We start from the raw sequence: 21296 nt of genomic DNA, 5'->3' as shown, positions 1-21296 counted from the left end.
GTGAGAATCTTAACTCCAATTAAGTACCAAAAAGCCAGATGTGAAGGCATGGCTTTTAACTGGTAGAGCAACAGTCTTGTGAGTAAAAGCTAAGGGACAGTGCTCAGGCCATGAGTTCAACCTCCATACAGCCCCCAAAGAGGAAATAAAAACACAAAAGGTCATGCCATGAGACTTGCTCAGAAAGTGCTCTACCTGTAGCTTCCTACTCAAAGAAAAAAACCTAAAAAAACTTAGAAATCATGTAAGTTCTAAATCATAACATAAATATGAATGAGAACAACTCAGCTTAGCTCAAGAAAGTTACCAATGGATGCAGGGAAGAATTATGAGAGGAATAAATACATCAGTGATGGTCCCAAGAGACTTAGAAAGTAACTTAAGAAAAGGAAAACTTTAAGAATCAAAAAGCAATGAAGACAAGGATGAGAACAGTTTATAAGAGAAAGACAAATTTCATAAGTCTAGAGCCTCCATTTATAGTTTTAAAAAAATCTGAAGAAGGATTTCACAGTAAGACTAGAACAATTAGCAAACCTTTCTGAAGTAGCAAAATATTTGAAACTCCTTATTGAAGATGTATACCATGCACTTGAAAACATCAGCCAAAAATTAAGAACCAAAATACATATCAGACAAAGAGCAGGACTTTAAATTAATATATATATATATATATATATATTGTTCAATATATATTGATATTGATATTTGGGACTCTTAAAAGAACAGCAAGGGGTTTGTAAAGGAAAGTGCATTTGATTATTGTTACTCTTCGGCAGTCATGTTTTATCTTAGAAGAAACTAGAATAGCATCTATCGGGAAAGGGTAGGTGAGTCACTTTTTTATAACCAGGAAAACTGACTTTGAAGTTTGAAAGGACAGAAAAAAATAATTGCAAAGTGCCTTCTCCTAAGTAACGTGGTAAGGAACGGGTTCCCACAGACCTTTTCCAAAGAAACTACCACCAGAGGGGCCTTAGACAGTCATCGACCTCCCCACAGGCCAGGCACACTGACAGAGCCTTTGGCGGTAGGCATTCTTCCGTGAGAGCTGAAGCAGCAGAAGGATGAAATGAGGAGTCGGGAATGCTCTAGCATTTTGGTCTGGCAGTGTGGGAATCATGAAAACGTACTGATGCATAGAAGGGCGGGCAGCTGTGCAGACATTCTCCCACGTTCCCTGGCTGTCTTGTGCTTGCGGCAGTTGTGCTGAGGCGACTGGGGAGGGACATGTGGAACACGCTGCCAGCCCTTTGGCCTTGGCAAGCAAGAGTCTTGAAGTGAGATGGAGATGAAGATGTCAGTTTGAATTTAAATAGAAAACCGATTTCCCATTCAGAAAAGGTTCTGGGAAATGACTGGCTCAGTAGCAATAAACACCATAGCTGAAATCTAGAGTATGTTCTTTTTTTTTTTTTTTTTGCTTGATCGTGGGGCTTGAACTCTGGGCCTGGGTGCTATCCCTCAGCTCTTCACCTCAAGGCTAGTTAGTGCTCTACCATTTGAGCCACAGCACCACTTTCAGTTTTCTGGTGATTAATTGAAGATAAGAGTCTCACAGACTTTCCTGCCTGGGGTGCTTTGAACTGTGATCCTCAGATCTCAGCCTCCTAAGTAGCCAGGATGACAGGTGTGAGCCACCCGGCCTAGATTATGTTCTTAAAAAGTCATTTGGCAATAAATAAACCAGGACTTCTTGGAAAACATTGTTGATTGAAAGGAGAAGTAGATTGGAGTGTCTTGTCCTTCAGACACCAAGGAACTCTGCCAGTGAATTCAGGGGTTATGAGCCAGCCTGCCAAACTTCCTAAAAAGTGAGCATTTGGCCTGCAATAGGAATAACAATTGCAGTAGACTGAGATCCATCATATATGGAGGTCATAATAGAAACTCTCAGTAGAAGTCGAAAATCAAGTATTTATCCTGCCCTTTGCTTGCAAACGATAGCACTAGTTAACCAAGTCACATAGGAAGGAAAGCTCTTCATTAGATACATTTTTTAAAGCTTTCCAACAAATAACTTGAAATGACAGTCTTGCAAACTGAATGGATGCTGACATCATAAAAAACAGAGAGTTACTGAGTAGTGAGTCCCTCATGGTGACAGAACGGATGCCACCGATAGCCCTGCTAAAGGCCCAACCCATCTCTACCAGAGACCTCTGAATCCAACCGCCACTACATGGGGAAGAGGACAGGAAGCTGCACTGAACTGTCCAGAAACACGCCCATGCTGGATTCATACTCCCCAAAACTGGAGGAAAAGTTCTCCAGGTCCTCTGACTTAAGACATTGCCCCCAAAATTGGCAAGACCCATCAATTGGTAAGTCCTTCTAGGCCAAACATCTTTAATTCTGTGAAAAGAATGAATAGCTGGAAACAAAATTTTGTTTTATGTCCTCATTTTTTGTTGATTTGTTTTATTTTGTTCTCAAAAGAGTGAACCCAAGGCTGTGTACAAGCTCTACTAATGAGCTACCCCCCAGACTTAGCCACATCTTTTTAATGAAAAGTTTAAGACTATTGTCAGATGCCAGTGTCCCATGCCTGTAATTCTAGCTATTCTAGGGGCAGAGATCTGAAGATCATGGTTCAAAGCCAGCCCCTTGAATCTTTTATTTCTAATTAACCACCAAAAAGCCAGAAGTATAGCTGTAGTTCAAGTGGTAGAGTGCTAGAACTGAGAAAACAATCTCAGGGACAGTGCCTAGGTCCTGAGTTCAAGTCCCAAGACTGGCACACACATGCGTGCGCGGGTGCGCGCACGTGCGTGTATACACACACACACACACACACACACACACACACACACACACACACACGAGTCTAAGACTCTCATCTTTGTATTTTTGAGTATTTAAATTTATTTGTTTTGTTAATTAAGTCAAGAAACTATGTCCTAATGGAATTGAATGTTTTAAGCTTACTAGTAAAGTAAAACCACAAGCCAAACTCTTCTAACTAATCTTTCTGCTTTGTCAGGGCAGAGTCTGTAAACATAACTACTTTCTTTTTAATCCCTATATCTTTGATGCAGTTAAGTATCGAGAGATCATGTTCTGGTTTCGTTCATAACTATAATTGACAATTTCTGCTACAAAATCTTCCTGAAATGGATCCGTGTGTGCCTCATGGTTTGGTTTTCAGGGCACTGTCAGAATCTTTTGGGGCCAGCAGAGGGCACTCCAGAGCAGTGTAGCAAAGCGGTCTCCTTAGCTAAAAGAAATACGCAAAGCTATACTGCAGCCACAAGAGACATTAAGGAGTGATAACCACTGTAGGTCTTCACCATTAAGAACAGCCTGAACATGTTTAAATGCATATATATTGTATCAAATACTTAAGCCTGTATCTACATATATGTACTTGTAGAATTTGAAGTTCTTTGATTACAATATTATGTCTCCTTCCACTCACTGCTTCTGTGGTAAATCTCAAATTTGAAAACAGGGTTGGGATGTAGCTCAGTGACAAAGTGCTTGCCTAGCAAGTGCCGTGTCCTGGGTTCAATACCCAGTACCAAAAAAAAAAAAAAAAAAAAAAAAGTAAAGCCAAAAATTTGAAAATAGTTCTCAAGTACTCTTTTGTACTATGAACGCTCTATCTTACTTTAATAAATTCAAATTCAGGACAAAAACTGTAGCCTTTAGCCACTTTGTGCATGGTGAAAATCATGGGGAATTGCTTGACAGTCCTCCCCAGCCCTGTACTGGCATGGGTGTCTGTCTTAGTAGTCTCTGGCTCTATTAGCAAGGCAGGAGGAGGTGGCTGGGTTTGTACAGCTGCCTGTTGCAGGGATGACAAAGAAGGCATGTCCCCAGCCATCAGGATGGAAGGTGGGGGGGGCTGGCCTGTGCTGCCAGGCTTGCACTGAGCAGACCTATGCTCAGCCTGGTGATCTCTAGTTCCATCCCGATTGTGGCTAATACCATAAATAATTTCACTCCTGTTTGTGGCCAACTACTATTCCAGCGGGCCACATTTCTTCTCTTTGTTTTGTTTGACAATCCACCTAGCAGAGCACATGTACAGACCCTTGTCACCAAACTAACACCCTGTGGCTTGTATTTGTAACTCTACCTACTGCTACCTTTGCCTGCAGAAGTACTGCAAGGCCCAGCCTAACTTCAGCTTCCTCCATGAGGTCATGGCTAACGGTTCCAGACTTCCCTTCGTTCCCCAGCTGCACTGTGAAAGCCCCTGTCGTCCTTTCCACTGCACATATAGTGCAGCACGTGACCCTCTGCTGTGTCATACTTTGCACTATTGACACCTAGCCTGGGCTTCCTTCTAAGGCTGTCATGTTCTAGAGTCAGCTGATCTTGATTCCTGACAATCCTTTGTCTTCCATGAGCCACAAGCATTCCTGCCCGGTGCCCAGTCAATCCAGTCTATTGGTGACAGTGAGCAACTCACCATCCCCTTGCTGGTTCCACTCCGGCTGCTGGGAGTTACCTTCCCATTACTTGTTTTGATGAGTCCACCCTGATAGTACATTTCCTGTTCTCCCCCTGCCCTTCTCTGTCCATTCTCCACCTTGCTCGCCTGGCACAGTTTTAACTTATACAACTAAGAAAAAAGACAGAGTCAGGTGTATCTTCTGGCTTGTATTCAGCCTCTCAGATTTGCCCATCTTCATTCTCTTCTCAGGGACAGGTTTTATCACTGCCAACTCCAAGGAAACCTTGCCAGTTCCTCTTCCGTGTCCCTATGCCAAAAGATAAAACAACTTCAAAACTCATGTTCAAATTTATCATCACAGGCTGAGAGCCTTACAACAAGACAACAATGTGCATTGGAGAATGGCTTCCTAAACAGTAGCAAATAAGTCTTGGTTTCAACTTTAAATTCTTTGGGAAACAGAACCCTGTTGAGGTCCAGGACAGTGGCATTGCTGGTGACGTGTGGCCAGCTCATCCTGCTCCCTGTCCGTAGCTGTGATGCGTAGCTCCACTGGCGCATTTGTAGTTCTGCTCACAGAAAAGTAAAAATAGAATATTAAATCCCAAAATTAGTCATGTGATGATGCTTAAGTGAAAAATGTTTATAGTTAATGGGTTAATATCTGAACACTATCAATTTAATAATTGCCCAATATTTCATTCTATTTGCTTTCCCAAAATAAATTACTTTCTTATTTTTTTTCAGTTTCGCAAGTCTGTTTTCAGCATCAGGGCAAGGAACCTTCTGGAAAAGGAGACTGCAGTTACCAAGATCCTAAGGTAACTCCGATAAATATTGTGACATGGTTGAACACAGGTAGGGCCATGTTAATGACTATGTTTTCTGAACTAATTTCCTGGATATTGATATGTATTTTCTCTTAGAAAGTATGTTTTGAGCATCTACATACTTATCAATAATGTCAAATACATCACCAGTGTCTTTCTGAAGAAAGCATAATAGGACATGTCTTTTATGTATCATATATTTTAAAATAAACAATAAGAACAAATATTTGTGAAAAGATGGCAAAACTTGTCATTATTATTATCAGTTTATATCCTCTGTGATATCTAAAAGGAATATAAAGGAACAAATGGTCATAGAGCAGGTTTTCAAAAAGTAATTATGGCTGATTTAATATGTTACTAATTGAATAAAAATCTATTAAGGATTGAAAAAGCAAATATACCCCCTCTCTGAATTCTTGTGAAAATATGTAATTTTAATTCTTTCCAGCCTATTTCTTGAAAGGCAGCATCAATATGGAAAATTAAGCTACCTACTTAGGTGTTTATTATAAATAGCTGGATAATAACTTGATCCACTTAAAGGGCATGACTGGTCACCACAGCCTTCTTTGCTGCATTGCGGGTGTAGATGCTCTTGAATGGTGGGGTGGAGTGACTGACAAGGCCAGTTGAACATCTCTCCTTCCACTTGTGGCAAGTGGGAAGAGTCAGCTCTCCTGTACCACATGCAATGTTAAAAGTGGCCACGAAAGCATTTTCTTCAGAATGGGTTTTAGTGTAACATGGAAGATAGGAAGAAATAAAGCTAAGTATATATGGTATGAGAAACTACTTTCACCTTATTACCTGCAATTTGTGAGCAAATGAAAATGTTTCTCCTACCAAGCGCTTACTCCACAATGGTTTGCATTCTGACACGGAATGACACATATGTTGGATAGCTTTTCAGAGGAGAATAAATATTTCTACATAAAGCGCTAGTTGAAAGAGAAATCCTGAATCTCAACATAGCCTTGCTCTGATTGGCTGCTGACTAATCCTGGTATTACCCCTGGGATCTGACCAGAAGACTGACCTTGAATTCCTCACAGAACTTCAGGATCATCACCCACTCTGTGACTCTACTACACAAGTTCATGACAGGGTCCTCCAGAAATACCCATCCACTCCCAGGAAGACACATGCCCCTTCAAACCAGAAATGGTCTCCAAAACCCAAAGGTGGCTGTTCAATTTGCTGCCATTCAACCCTCGACTCTGCTGTTCAGCTTCACCCAGGAAGCTTTCTTGCAAAAAGCAATGACCTTTTCTCTGCAAACAACGAAGCGCGTGCTTTTCAAAGCACCACTGCCTCTGTGGAGCTTCCTTTAATTCAAAGCCCTGAAAACATGCAAGGCACATTACCATTCCTGCAAGGCTGGGTGAGCAGAGAAATGTCACAATGAAATCATTCAACATGGACACTATTTGTGGAAGTTCCATCCTTTTGTTAATGAGCACCTCATTAGCTAAGACTGTGTCCTTCTAACTGAATGCTCAGTCTTATATGATATTTAGAGTATGGCATTTTGATTTATGTCGTCATGCACTTAGAGTAATCTTTCTATTTTTGTACCAGCACTGCAGCTTGAGTTCAAAGCCTGGGAGCTCTACCACAGCTCCGTATACTAAATGAAACACATAGGGCTAGCTTTTCTCTTATTTATCATTCTTTCTTATTAATCATTTTATCTCATTCAGCATTTCATTGGACATAAGTACAATTCATGTTCTAGATGAAATCTCTATACATTTATTCAACTATAATTATCGAAAGAACACTTGCCATTTTTTTCCACTAAAAGATGTCCCTAAGCCATCCATCCATTCATTCAGGAAAGATTTTTTTTCACCCCTTTACCTTCCCCCACCCCATTTGGCAAGTTCTTCTTTTAAAATTACTGTTTCATTAGTTCATGCAGCCATTCAGCAACTTTGGATAAGGTCATGTCATTTCTCTGCAGCTTCGTGTTTCACACGAGTAAGAAGATACCCTCACACCCCTGTGAGGGCCTAGGTATGTCCCACCTTCCCCCTCCCCTGCAGATGAGAGCAAGGGAGACAGAGATCCTTGAGGCCAAGGTCTGGGCCAACCAACTGACATAGTGGTTTTAAGATAGTGGAGCATTAGTATTCATATCATACTCCGCTTTGTGAATCTATTAAGACTAGTGATTTGCTGTTGGTTTTTCTGTAAGATGTTTCTGACACTTGAACACACTCTTGTAGACCAGTTGAAATATAATTCAGTGATAACCAAAATCAGTTTTTTTCCCATAAATATTTTTTATAAAACAGGAAATACTAAAGATTTGGAAGTGGCGAAATATGACTACAATAGTTCCCTCCTCTAAGCTTTGCTTTGTGCCTGTCCATTACAACAGCCAACTAGAGGAAGAAACCAATCTGGAAAGGCTGGAGAATTTCTCCTACATGATTCCAAGTGTGTGGCATCCCAGGAAAGATAATTAGTAAAAACAAAACCTTGTTCAGATATTTTCCATTTCCATAGATTATTTCAACAAGGTGTTGCTTTTACTATTGCTTTTACTATTTTATCATTGGAGTATAACACAATAGGCCAAACAGAAAATATAAAACACATATCTGTAGAAAATTGTACAGTTTCTTTCAACATTTGTCAAATTTTACTTATAAATGTTAAAAATTCAGTCATATTGTATTTGTGTGGGGTTTTTGTTTATTTGTTTTCTGTGCTGATCCTGGGACTTGAATTCAGGGCCTGCCTGGTCATTGTCCCTTGGCATATTTGCTCAAGGCTAGTACTCTACCACTTGAGCCAGAGCTCCAGTTCCAGTTCTGTGTGTGAGTGTGTGTGTGTGTGTGTGTGTGTGTGTTGGAGATAGGAGTCTCATGGACTTGCATGCCTGGGCTTCCTTCAAACTAGGATCCTCAGATCTCAGCCTCCTGAGTACCTAGGATCACAGGTATGAGCCACTCGTGCCCAGCATGTATTCACATTTCTGAGTCTGTAGTTGGTTTATCAAATTTGAATTTTAGTGAATGTGTTAGGGGAAGTTCAGAGATTTTGTTTCAGAATTTTTAGGGATGCATTGAAAAATCGATTTCCAATGAGTTAATTCTTCTTTGCCTAAAGCACATGCAGATGGCAAATATGATATAATGATAAAGATATTCAGAGATTATTTTGAAGCTACGTGAGGTCCTGGTCACCCATGTATTTACATATCACTATAGAAGAACATGCTTTAATGAATAATGCAAAACTAGGAAGAAATAACCTGCTGCTGCTATTAAAGAGCTATATCCATTTACTCGGGAAGGGGTGGAATCAAAAGGAGTGGAGCGTTCACCGGGATAGATTCGCAGCTTTCTCCTCTTCTCAGCAAGAGGCCATTACCCAGGGCCTCACCCATTACCATCAGCCTGCCATTGTCTCTCTGCTGTGGATGGTCACATTGTCAGGAGTCAGGTAAGAGCTGTTTCCAGGAAAGGTTCATTATCTCTTCTCTTGCTCCGTTATACACTCATGGTTTTACATAATTACCACTGAAGGACTATTTTCCTGTTGTCTGTGGATGTGATTACATTACATTAACCAACATCTGATAATACTTTAAAGTACATTACCTGGTGGAGCTCAGGATCTGAGTCAAGCCAAAAGCTCTACATACTACACAGAGGTTTCTCTCGCTGCTAATTACATTTAATACCAGATGGTATCTTATGAAACTCAACTTTTCTATAATGACTGAAAATAATTTGAAGACTCGGAGCCTCTCTTACTTTTTCATTACAGAATGTGCAGTCTTTTCCCACAACCTTGTTCTGGAACATTAAGAAAGAAGACACGGAGACAAAGAGAGGCGTGGAGGACCCCTGCTACTGTGTCTATAAACAACTAGTGGTGTTTAAAGGCTAATAAAGCTCCAAAGAGCTCTCTTATAACCATCATCTTTGGGCCAATTTAAAAATATTTGAGATGGAGAAACATCAAGAAAAATAGAGACAATTTCTTAAGATATGATTCTCTTTTCCCAGCCCCCATAAAAGATCATATACATATATATATATATATATATATATATATATACACGTGTATATATCATATATATGACTGTTGTATAAGGGGCAGTTTGGAAATTCCACAGCCCAAAGGCAATGCAAGAAGAATGAAGGAAAAAGAAAAAGAATAAATCTTTCATATTTTTTTTCAAAGGCTTGGCACAAAACCAGGGGTAATATTTTTGCAACTGGGAATGTGTGTTTGCTGAAAAATATTCCCACATTCTAACCATCATCAGGGGTCCTCATCTTGTTTTACTTTCAAAGGTAGAGAGGGCACAACATTAACCCCAACTGGGAAAAGGAAAATGCCTCGCTGTAATTCTCCTCCAGGGAACAGGAATAAAAGGATTACATATGCCTGCATAATGGAGAATTTCCTCACCCACACAAGACAAAAGACTTCATTATTTTTCACCAGACATTTGAAGCTTTGTGCCCTCCCCCTTCTAGGAGCTGGGTAGACAGATCCTTTTTTTTTTTCCAATATGAAACCACTAGATGGAGTTTCTAAGAAACTGGCCTTCTCTGACATGCCAGTAGGAAGAGAGACAGCAAAGATGTCAGAGATCTTGGCCTCTCTGCCCTCTCCCCTGACTTTCCTCCAAGAAAAGCAGGATGGTCCCTAAAGACAACAGCATGTTTTCTCAACTACATTAGCTTGGCTTTTTCTTCTGAGCAGCAAATAAATGAACATTTTCTTCTAGAAAATATACTTTTTATTCTTCTATGAAATCCAAAAGGCATCTGAAACTTGATGAAAAATTGAAAGTGGCAAAATAGGATTTCATTGAACATGTGAGGACTTCTCTTCCTGAGTAGGGCTGTTTCCAAGTAACTTGAATGGTGCATGCATCTTATTTGTTGGGTGACAGATGAAAGCTTCCCATTCCTAAGTCTGTCACAATATCAGTCTTGCCAGCACATTGCTACAAGATGGGCTATGTGGAGACTGTGTTCCCAGGAACAGGCAAAAATCTCTGGTTCCGGAAATTGAAATGAGTTCCACTGCTAGAGTATTCTGCTCCACGCTGGCTTTCAAGGCCTTCTAAAAGCTTTCATATATAACACAGGGAAAGATTTCCACATTTTCTGGCTACTCTGAGAAGCAACATCTGACTCTTTTCATTACTCTCAAAAGATCATCTATTAAACTTGTGCAAGCTATCCATCTTGAATGGCATAGCATTCTAACTTGACATAAGATTAATATTCCCTTCTAAAGAATCATTTGAACACACACTGTTTAATTTTGCCATTATTTTCATACTTTATAAGCATGAATTGGGTAAAAAGAAATGAAATGTTTGATCATAGCATTTCAAAGTTCATTCATTCAACAAATACTTCTTGAGCACCCACTATGTACAAAGAGCTGGGAAATGATAGTGAATGATTTTATAAACAACCCCTACTCTGTTAGAAGACTTGGGAACATGTCGCATGTGAGGAACTGGAAGACCCAAGAGAATGACCTGGGGAGGAGGAGGTGCTTTTGGTTAAAAAAGAAGAACCCAGAGAAGTAGACCAGAGGAAGCCAGAAAAACTGGGCCAGACAGATTCAGCTTTTGATTCAGACTCATCTTTTCCTGAAGAATAATGGACAGTTTCTAAAAGTGGTAATAGCCACCTTCATTCTCTCTTGCTACATAACAAATGACTCCAGAACTCCAGTGGTCCATGCATGGGTCACCTTTTCTACCCGTTGTTTGGACTGGAAATACGAACATAGCTAATTCTTAAGCCTCCCACACAGCTGCACACATCTGGAATTGAATGTGTCATCCCATTCCTAGGCCACTCCTGTCTTACTAACAGAGTTCAGTTTCTCCCAGGTGGTGAGATTCAAGCCCCAGTTCCTCTTGAACTGTCTGCTGGAGGCTTCCTTCCATTCTTAAGAAGCGAGTCTCTCCATAGAGCGTCACCCAACATGGTGGCATGCTCCATCAGAGCATAGAAGAAGCCAAGTATGCCGGTGAGACAGGATGTGCTGGAAGATGGTAGTCAGAGTGTCCATTCACATGTCCCATCCCCACTTCCTTCTGTGCTGAACAAAAACCATGAGGTGAGGATCACTGGGAGCCAGCTGAAACCTGTCTACTACTGTATCATTGTGGTAGCCATCTTGAGGGAAGCAGACAGCACGTTATTGAGAATGGTGGCATGGAGATAAGTTATGAGCAACAGCCAGCACCTGTCTCTCACAGCTGTCACTGTGGATCCCAGAGCAGAAAAAGACTGACCTTCCTCTGAGGCCCTTCTGTCAAACCTGATACTCAGTCTTCAGCATCTCCAGAGTGTTTAGCGTCAGCCATCCCTGTGGGACAAGAGAGAGAAGGAACTCGTTGCAACTAAACATGGAAATGAAGTGTCAGTGCTCCCAAGGCATGTTCTGATCATCATCTTTGTCTCTTCCACTTCCTCGGGAAGTTAGTAAGGAAGATACTTATGTTCTCCAGGTTTCACATATGGGAAATGGAAGCACGTGTCACTTGCCTAAGGAGCCATAGCTAACCCGAGGTCAGAAATGCCTGGTCCCAACCTTGGGTTTCTCAACTTTTCTCCATTAGGCTCACAGACAAAGGCAGATGATTCCAGCTGAAGCAACTGGAAAGCCACTGTGCTGTTTTGAATCACAAGGCCTTCAAGTTGCAATCCAGGCTACAAATCCCCACCGCCCCCCCCTCCTTTCCTCTTCTTACACATTCTCCTTTCTCTTCATTCTGCCATCTACTGCTGGGGTACCAGGAATGGGATTTTCCACAAATGTGAGGATGAATGAGAAAGTAGTCCCTGAAGAATTCCATCTAGATAGAGGACTAACTGAGGATAGCCATCGCATGAAACACATGTTGTTACCATGCTACAAGAATGTGGGAGATGAAGCAAATCATTGTTCTGTGCTTCCATATTAGTGAAATACTCAGGTCTCATGTTATGCCACCCATCAGAACCCATTTATATAAAAGCTGGTAATTGTATTGTACATAGCCAAACAGTGTTTGGCAATTTGTCTTTTGAGTTACTGTTGAGACTTGTATACAATAAAATCCCATTTGCTTTTTAAAACAGTGAAGTAAATATCTGTCATATTGTGTTCTGCGCCTTACACATTTTCTTAGAATACGTGTAATTGCTCAATATACTGAACCACATCCAACTGACGTAACCTACTTTCTACTAACACTACTGTTTTCCAAAAGAACAAAACATCTTACATGAGCCCAGAGTGTAAGGATAGCCTAGACATAAGGATATTTTATGTGTGTGGAAGCATGCTAGGATGGCACACTTTCTGGGGAAATAATTTCCCCATCCAGGTGAGCCTGGAACCAGAGGTCAGCCAAGCCCACTTCCTAGTCCTAAGCCCATTTCCTATAAATAAGCTGACCAACTAGAATGAACATGTGCACAAGAGGATTTTCCTTGCTAGTTTTTTTTTTTTTTTTGGGGGGGGGGGTTCTGGTTGTGGGGCCTGAACTCTGGGCCTCCCTCAGTCTCTTCAGCTCAAGGCTAGCACTCTACCACTTGAGCCACAGTGCTACTTCCACTTCTTTCTTTTTGCATATGTGGTGCTGAGGAATCGAACCCAGGGCCTCAGGCATGCAAGGCAAGTGCTCTACCACTGAGCCACCTTCCCAGCCCATCCTTGTTAGTGTTTTGTCTCTTCATCATACAGACAAAACACTGAAAAGGCCTAGAAAGCCTAGAAGCACAACCATCAGTGAAGAAAGCCTAGAATTTGCTTTCAGTTTCTTAGTTCAAAACCTTTGTGTGTTCAATGAGAAGGCTGTAGTGTCAGAACATCTGGTCCATGGTTAGCCTCTTGAAAAAGAGACTGTTACCTGAAGGTGGAGACTGTATATCTTTGACTTTTCATAGTGCAGGTGATCAGATAGAAGCAAGCCATTGGCCATTCATGGAGCCTGAGACTCCACAGGTGACTTCCCAACCCCAAGGCTGGTCCAGTGGGCCTGATGTCACTGTGCTAAGATTACATATGTTAGGAAGTCGTGCTGTGGCTCCAACTGGTAGAACGCTAGCCCTGAACAAAAGAGCTCAGGTACTGTGCCCAGGTCCTGAGTTCAAGCCCCATGACCGGTCAAAAAAAATTACATAGTTCTTTTGGATCCTCTGGTAAAAAAAAAAAAAAAAGGTAGGCAAGCACCACTGTTTAAGCATGGGAAGGGTTCGACAGGGTCCTCCCTGAGGAGACAGGCCACTAGGGCTCATGCTGACCTCCAAGACAGTTCTGACTTCACTTGCTAAAAATTGTATCTAGCTGTTAATGAGACCATAATTATTGTGCATTGAATTCTTGCTTCCACCATTATCCAGGTATAAATCACCTTACCAAACATTTGTGGGAAAATAGCAGAAAATAGTAGCAAAGAAATTAAAGCAAATGTTGTGTCTATTTCAACACTTTTAAGTTAAAAAAAAATCTGTTTCAGCAAAGGTTTTCTTTGGTTTTAGGAAGAAAGAGAACTATATATTTATTGTGATTAGAAAATTCAGAACAGAGCTTTTCTTGTATGTAATAAAATACCTGTAGCAGTTGGATATTACCTACAGTAATACAACAGTGGGGAAAATTCAAAGACCTGTGCATAATCAGCACAGGTTTTCTGACAGAAGGATGAGTTCAACACCATGTTCAACAAGCCAGTCCTCCAGAGAACAGTTCCCATCAAATCCCTGTGTATATTCAAATACCAGCCCCTTTTCATCTTCATCTCAAGACCTAGAAGAAAAAAGGAATGAATCGCAGAGAAAAAAGACATGGTTTTCTCATCATCACTTTAGCCACGTGATGCTGGGAAGAGACAGTCTTGGGAAGCTGGGAGTCCTTCCAGGAGATATGGTCTCCATTGAAACATGCTCTTCCATTCTCTTAAGTCAGAGACAGAGTAAGACTTCCCTGAATGGTTTCAGCAGGTTCCACAGAGGATACTTTAGGTTCAGGGAGACCCATGAGGCCCTTGGGTCAATAGGTCAATAGGTCAAATGCCCAGCCATTCTCAGACCAGACATTTAGGTAAATGTCCTAGAGCACACAGCCTAAAGCAAACTACACTCCTCCATTTCCAACACAGCAGGAACTCTGACCCTCTCAAATATGTGTATTATAGGCAAATTGAACGGGCTTTGTGTTTAAGAGTAATAGGCCTCAACTACTTAAGAGATTTTTTTTTTTTTGCCAGTCCTGGAGCTTGAACTCAGGGCCTAAGCTTCTTTCACTCAAAGGTAGCATTCTACCACTTGAGCTACAGAAACACTTCTGGATTTTTTTTTTGGTAATTTATTGAAGACAAGAGTCTCACAGACTTTGCTGCCTGGGTTGGCTTCAAACTACAACCTTCAGATCTCAGCTTCCCAAGTAGCTAGGATTACAGATGTGAGCCACCAGCACACAGCTAAGAGCAGATTCTTATCATTAAAAAAAATACAAGTTACTAGACCGTGACTGAAAGTGAAGGCTTAGCGGTTTACACTGATGACCTGGGATGTGAGATCTGTACATCCACACTAGAACAACAGCATTTACTTCAAAGACTTGAGCAAAATGACTGCATGTTTTTCTATGGTGTTTTTTTTTCCTTCAAAAAAAAACACTACAAAATAATCCCTATTATGAGATTTTGCTTTACGTCTGTTAACTCAGCGGAACTTATAAAAGAATCCTTCTCCACAATGTCTTCCTAGTCCTGGAAGCAGGTCTTAGATTTATCCAAGACATTGATGCTTGCTGTATTAATAGTAGTCATTATTTAGGTTTGATTTCCAGTAGTGTACCTACATTCATTGAATTTGGATGATTTTTCATATAGTGACCATTCTTACCAATGCCAAAGGAATTCTTAAGTACTTAAATCTTACATGGTAAGCAGATACACAGCCTCATCTCAAAAGATCTTCACTGTGAGATGGTAGTTATTTAAAGCAATTCTAGAAATGCATTTAAAAAATAAAATCAATCAATTGGAAGCCTTCCAGTACGAGGATTACACCGAATCAGAAATGCAATGGGAGTACATGGGCTGAGGAGTTGAACAAATACGGCTTCCTCAGATTCACTTATCACAAAATCATTACATTTGAAATCTGTGACTTATGTTCCAGGTCAATTCCTTCCCCCCAATTTTATCAATGAGGAAACTGAGCCCCGAAGTTACTCAACTAGTTAGGACTGGTGTATGTGTGCCACACAGGTCTTCTCAACTTCCCATAATATTCTTTCCAGTTGACCACTGCTTTCTGGAGAAGAAATCTTATTTTCTCACCAGAATCATTCACACCACAGGTGCTGGGTCACCTAACTGTCTTCACTCATTAGCAAATCTGAAATTATCACTGGCTCAGTGTTATGGTCAAAAGAAATGGTGTTTTTAAATGTCTTATGCTTTTGAAAATACAAAGAAAATGACAGTTGCTTCCCAGCAAGCCACAAGCTTTAGGCTGAGCTTTCTCTAGGTAGCAACTCTAGCTTTTCATACAATTGTGGTTAAAAAAAAACCCACATAACATGATTAGCCATCTTGATTATTTCTAAGTGCATAGTGAAACTGTGACTCACTCTGTTGTGTTAATTCCAAGGTCGGCTGTTTCTCTCTGCCTCTGCCTTTATGGTTTTATGTTTTCCTTAATTTCTGCCAAATGTCTTCAGAATATATATTTCATAACCCCAGGAATCTGGCTAGACAACCTCTTCCCCTGGGGCTTTTATATAAACCTCCTTGTTATGATCTCCTGTACATAGCTGGTCTTGCCACTCACAGAATTTTGGTCGAAATTCTACCCTTTTTATTTTCAGTACTATGATTTAAACTTAGGGCCTCACATTTACTAGACCAGTACTCTACCACTGGAGCCATTCCTCCAGTCCTTTGTTTGCATAGGCTTTTTATTTTGTTTTCTTTTGTTATTCATTATTATTTTGCCATAGGGTCTCACTTTTTGCCTGGGCCCATACCTGAACTGCAATCCTCCTATTTTATACTCTGCACCACAGCTGGGATGACAGGGGCATACCACCATGCCCAACTTCTTCCATTGAAATGGAGTCTCATGGACCTTTTTCTTCCTGGGCTGGGATAGAATTGTAATCCTCCCAAATTGTAGCCTCCCAAAGGAGTTAGGATTACAGGAGGGAGTCATCAGCACCTCCTGTTAACTCTGCCATTTCTTTTTTTTTAAATTTGGGGATGGGGGTGAAGGAAAAGAGTAAAAGAAAAGCTTTCCATTTGTGTTTCAGATCCTCTACTTTGAAAATAATCTTTATACGCACAGGATAATGGCGCTTCCCCTCAATGTGACATTTTCTCTATTATTTGTCTTATCGTTGCTGTTTCCTTAAAATTATCAGAGTAATGAGCAGTTATGTGATGTTCATTCCAAGTATAAAAATCATGCATTCATCTTGAGCTCTCCTTTCTTCTATTTCTGCAGAGCTTGCACTCGACAGCGCATGCTGAGCGGATCATTCGAGGGGCAGCCGGCGAAGGAGAGGTCAATCCTCAGTGTCCAGCACCACATCCGCCAGGAGCGCAGGTAAGCACGGCAGGAAGCTGTGCTCCCTCCGGGACACACAGAAGAAGAGTGTGCAGGAAGAAGAAGAGTGTGCAGGATGCGTCCTCTTGGCACCACTATCAGTCCAGCCGTGGTTGGCTGGCAGGCAGGACCAAGTAAGGACCTGAGTTCTAGCTGCTGGTGGTAACAATGATGATTCAATCTTATTCAAAGATCCAAAACTCTTTACTTCAAAGACCTTTTCCTTGCCAATCGCCAAATTTGCACTTTTAAGATCAGAAGGAAAATTCCTGAAATCTTGTTAGATGGAATCAAAGGCATTTGTACAGACTCTATGCTTTTACTCTGAAAAGAAATGAGGCGTTAGTGATGTGGCATCAGAAAAATTGTGGGTTTTTTCCTAATATGATCATTGCTTAAAAGTCAAAAATTGATCTTGAGGTACATTAACTGAATGATTTTTGTTCTTCCAGATCATTAAGACACGGCTCAAACAGCCAGAGGATCAGCAGGGGGAAATCGCTTGAAACTTTGACTCAAGATGTAAGTCCTGAACAATGTTTTGGATTTGGGAAGCACGATTGTGAAAATGTATTTCAATGATTGCTTAGATAATTGCAGTCCTGGGTCTTTCTGTTAGTTGCTATGTCTCTAACACTTTTTATCAAAAGGAATCAGAAAACAGAATACATGGTCACATATGGAATATGATTGTTAACTAGAAAAATCCAGACTTTTCACATAGAACATGTCTTTGATAAAAGAATAGCCCAAAAGTGGAATATCCATTTCATTTGACTGAAATTAAGGATATGTAAAACGTTCATAGGAATGATTTGCATCATTAGCTTTGAAAGTTTACCAAGTTCTAAATGCTCTAGAATCTGAATCCACTGTAATCTCAGGACCTTAAAAGCTAAGGCATAACTTTTTTTCTAAAATTTGTCTGCCAAAGATAACATAGAATTTCCCAATAATTTTTGTTTTCATTTTTACACTGTAGACCTTTCCTGTGTTTAGTTACTGACCATAGTGTATTAGTCAAGTGACTGTGTACGTTTTGTTTCAGATTTAGTTCTAATCTATCAGGAGTAGGAAGGACACAGAAGGGTTCATAGCCTTCTAGAGATTACATCCTAGCCAAAAAGACAGATGATAAATAAGTAGACAGGCAACAGAATTTTCAAGAGTGATTTCTTTCATTTGTTTCCAACATCTCCCTGTTGCAATCATAGGTTCGTTGTATTCTGTAAAGTAAAATAAATCAGGGTAAAGATATGAGGACAGGGATACAATGGTTAGTGTCTTTTATATAACATATTATAGCGCTTATTATATATAACTGCTTTACATATATTATATAACTATTTTATATGTATACCTATATCTAACAGTTAAATGAATGTACTATAAACAAATATTACACTTTGTATGTAGATCATATATTTTGGGTATATATACATGCATATAGGCATGGATTTTAATTTTTAGAAAATGATAGTATTCTGGGCTTCTAAAACAATCGCTGTAATATGCATTCTCTTGGTGTATTTCTAGCATTCCAATACAGTGAGATACAGAAATGCACAAAGAGAAGACAGTGAAATCAAGATGATTCAGGAAAAAAAGGAGCAAGCTGAGATGAAGAGGTACAGGCTACAGCTGTGGTGTGTGGCTGTGGTGTAAGAACGTCAGACTTTACCCTGGCTTCACTATCGCATAACTGCCCCCTTCTAGGAAGGTGCAGGAAGAGGAACTGCGAGAGAACCACCCTTACTTCGACAAGCCGCTGTTTATAGTGGGCCGGGAGCACAGGTTCAGAAACTTTTGCCGTGTGGTAGTCCGGGCACGCTTCAATGCGTAAGTGCATTCCGTTTCAGCCAGGTGTTTGACCCGAGTCCTGAGAACAGCACGGAGCTTGTCACAGGAAGAGAAAGGACTATGTAGTCCTAATGGGGTCACAGAAAAACCACAGGCTAATTAATCATGCTGGTCCTCTTTGCTGAGCAAATGACCAGGTGGGAAACAAAGAGAGGTTGCTTGCCAGTAGTTCACATTTGTAGAAAACTCTCATTGATAAAGCACTTCATGGCCATGTTTACTTGTGCTTTACCTATCCCCTTAATAGGTTTATATCAGTGTTCTTAACTATGTTTTGAAAATAATTAAAGGAAGGAAAACTGTCTGATAGGGTAAGAGGTCACATCGTCAGACGTGCAGTTATTCTATAATCGAAATATTCCAATTAGCTAACTCTAGAATAAGGTAGAAGGTAAGTTCACCACTGCTTCCATTAACAATTGCTTGAGAGGAAAATCCACTAGTCCTGGTCTGCCCTACCGACATGGAAGAAATGTGGGAGACTCTCACCTTACCACTAAGTCAAACCTGTGGTACACCAAGCCACCTGTCACAGGCAAGCCAGTAGCTGAAAGAAATTGCAAGTTTTAAGTAATTATGCTGAAGACATTACGAGTCCTGGGGTAAGGGTAAAAAAGTCTCACACATTTGAGCCTTCACTCATACCATCATTTAGGTAAATCCCTTTTGTGGATGATCCATAGCCCAAGATAACCATTATCTGCTATAGGCTTGTGCCCCCCATGGGTTGAATTTATTACCTTCTACCTCAGAATGTGACTGTATTTGGAGGCAGGAACTTGAAAAAGGTAATTAAAGTGAGATTTATAAGAAGGTGAAGTTTGCACACACACACACACACACACACACACACACACACACACACACACACACACACACACACACACATGAGAAGAGGCCACACAAGATGACCAGGTAAAGAGCTCTGACCCTCTCAGCCCTCAGAAGGAACAACACAAGCAAACCTCACCTTCATCCTGGACTTCTAGCCACCAAAACCACAAGACAACACATTTTCCTTGCTCAGTCCACCTGCTGAGGATGCTTTGTTACAGCAGCTCTAGGAAGACAATACATACTGTCCTCACATGACAGAGTGCAGGAAGCCTGGGAGACCACATGGCAGCCTGTGTGCCTGCCCTTCCAACGAGGAGGACATTTAGGCCTTTGGACTGAGAGACTCTGGCTAGTGCAGGGCTTCCTTCTCATTGCCAGCCTGCTGTTCGTTCTTCTGTTCTAGAGAGACTGCGCAATTGAATGCACCTGAGTAATAACCAGTACACACTTCCCTGCATTTCTGTAAAGCAAAGGAAGAAGATAGCAGTTCAGATGTTTGGGTCATTGCCCGAGTTGTGTTTTTCACCTTGAATTATCCTGTCGGCCACTTACATGTTTACATCTAATTGCTAATTCTTTACTTCATTATTTATTTATCTGTTTATTTATGTATTGTCAGTCATGGGGCTTGAACTCTGGGCCTGGGCACTGTCGTTGAGCTCTTCAGCTCAAGGTGAGTGCTCTACCACTTGAGCCACAGCGCCACTTCTCTCCGCGTCCTTTAGGGTGGTGTCATTCTCCTTTAGTCAGCAACACAGTGGAATGGACTGAAAAAAGCATTGTTGTAGTTGAGAACACACGCACAGGCACACACACCCATACACATAAATATACACACGCAAATACATATGCACTCAAGGACAGGCAACTGCATTCATTCGATGGTGTTGGAGATACGGTCTTACTAAGTTTACCGGAGTTGACCAAGAACCATCATCCTTTTGCTTCTGTTTCTCAAGCAGCTGGGATTCAAGGTGTGCACTGTGTCTGGCCATTTTTGAATGGAGTCTCTTATCTACAGCTCAAGAATTGGGGGAGATAGAAAACTGCTTCCATAAGCATGAATTGCAAACCCATCCCATTTTTATTTTATTCCACGCTCTCTACCTTCCAGTGGCAGATTCAGTTAACAGGTTTTGTTTCAATGCACATTTTAGTGAGGGTGTAAAAGAAACCTCAGGTGGAGAGATGCAGGAAGCAGAGGTTGCCAGGCTGTGTGGTACGGCTGGGCTGAGAAACCTACGACTGTTCTTCTCTTACAGATCGAAAACAGATCCAGTCACGGGAGCTGTGAAAATTACCAAGTACCATCAACTCTAGTAAGCATTACAAGCTCTGCACACATTTCAAGTATGGTTTTATGCTGCATAAAAATCTAAAAAATGCTCTATTATTTTCTTCCTACATAGTACTGTGAAACAGATAACGAGATGTATTTTGTACAAATACCAGTCCTATGAATAGAGTGAGAAAAGAAGCCATTATCTCTGACTCTCTGTATGTAGACTTTTCCTAGAGTGTTGGTGTTTCTCAATTTTGTTTGGCCTTCGGCAGTGATTTGCTGGGATTAGTCACTTACCTGGACTGGGTCATGATCATTGTAACCATCTGCTCCTGCATCTCCATGATGTTTGAATCCCCCTTCCGAAGAGTCATGCATACGCCTACTTTGCAGGTACCGCTACTCAAGCTCACTCCCAGCTCACTGTTCCCATATTGACCTGTAATTTTGCCATTCACAGTGACCATGTTGCCTTTTGCCCATTT

General features: G+C 40.9%; 1 protein-coding gene across 1 annotated transcript in view; it reads left to right on the top strand.

Annotated features, from left to right (window-relative positions):
• Window positions 1-21296, top strand: part of Nalcn (sodium leak channel, non-selective) — a 213227-nt gene that overhangs the window by 154318 nt on the left and 37613 nt on the right. The window contains exons 17-23 of the mRNA XM_042697164.1: window positions 5150-5223; window positions 16731-16832; window positions 17285-17354; window positions 18369-18460; window positions 18549-18671; window positions 20792-20848; window positions 21084-21204. Of these exons, the coding sequence (XP_042553098.1) occupies window positions 5150-5223; window positions 16731-16832; window positions 17285-17354; window positions 18369-18460; window positions 18549-18671; window positions 20792-20848; window positions 21084-21204 (639 nt within the window). The remainder of the gene's footprint in view (window positions 1-5149; window positions 5224-16730; window positions 16833-17284; window positions 17355-18368; window positions 18461-18548; window positions 18672-20791; window positions 20849-21083; window positions 21205-21296) is intronic.

The sequence above is a fragment of the Dipodomys spectabilis genome, unplaced genomic scaffold, assembly GCF_019054845.1.
Source record: "Dipodomys spectabilis isolate Male_0828 unplaced genomic scaffold, ASM1905484v1 ptg000215l, whole genome shotgun sequence".
Taxonomy (NCBI): Eukaryota; Metazoa; Chordata; class Mammalia; order Rodentia; family Heteromyidae; genus Dipodomys; species Dipodomys spectabilis.
The sequence above is the reverse complement of the archived record's forward strand: the minus strand, read 5'-3'. Positions and strand labels throughout refer to the sequence as shown.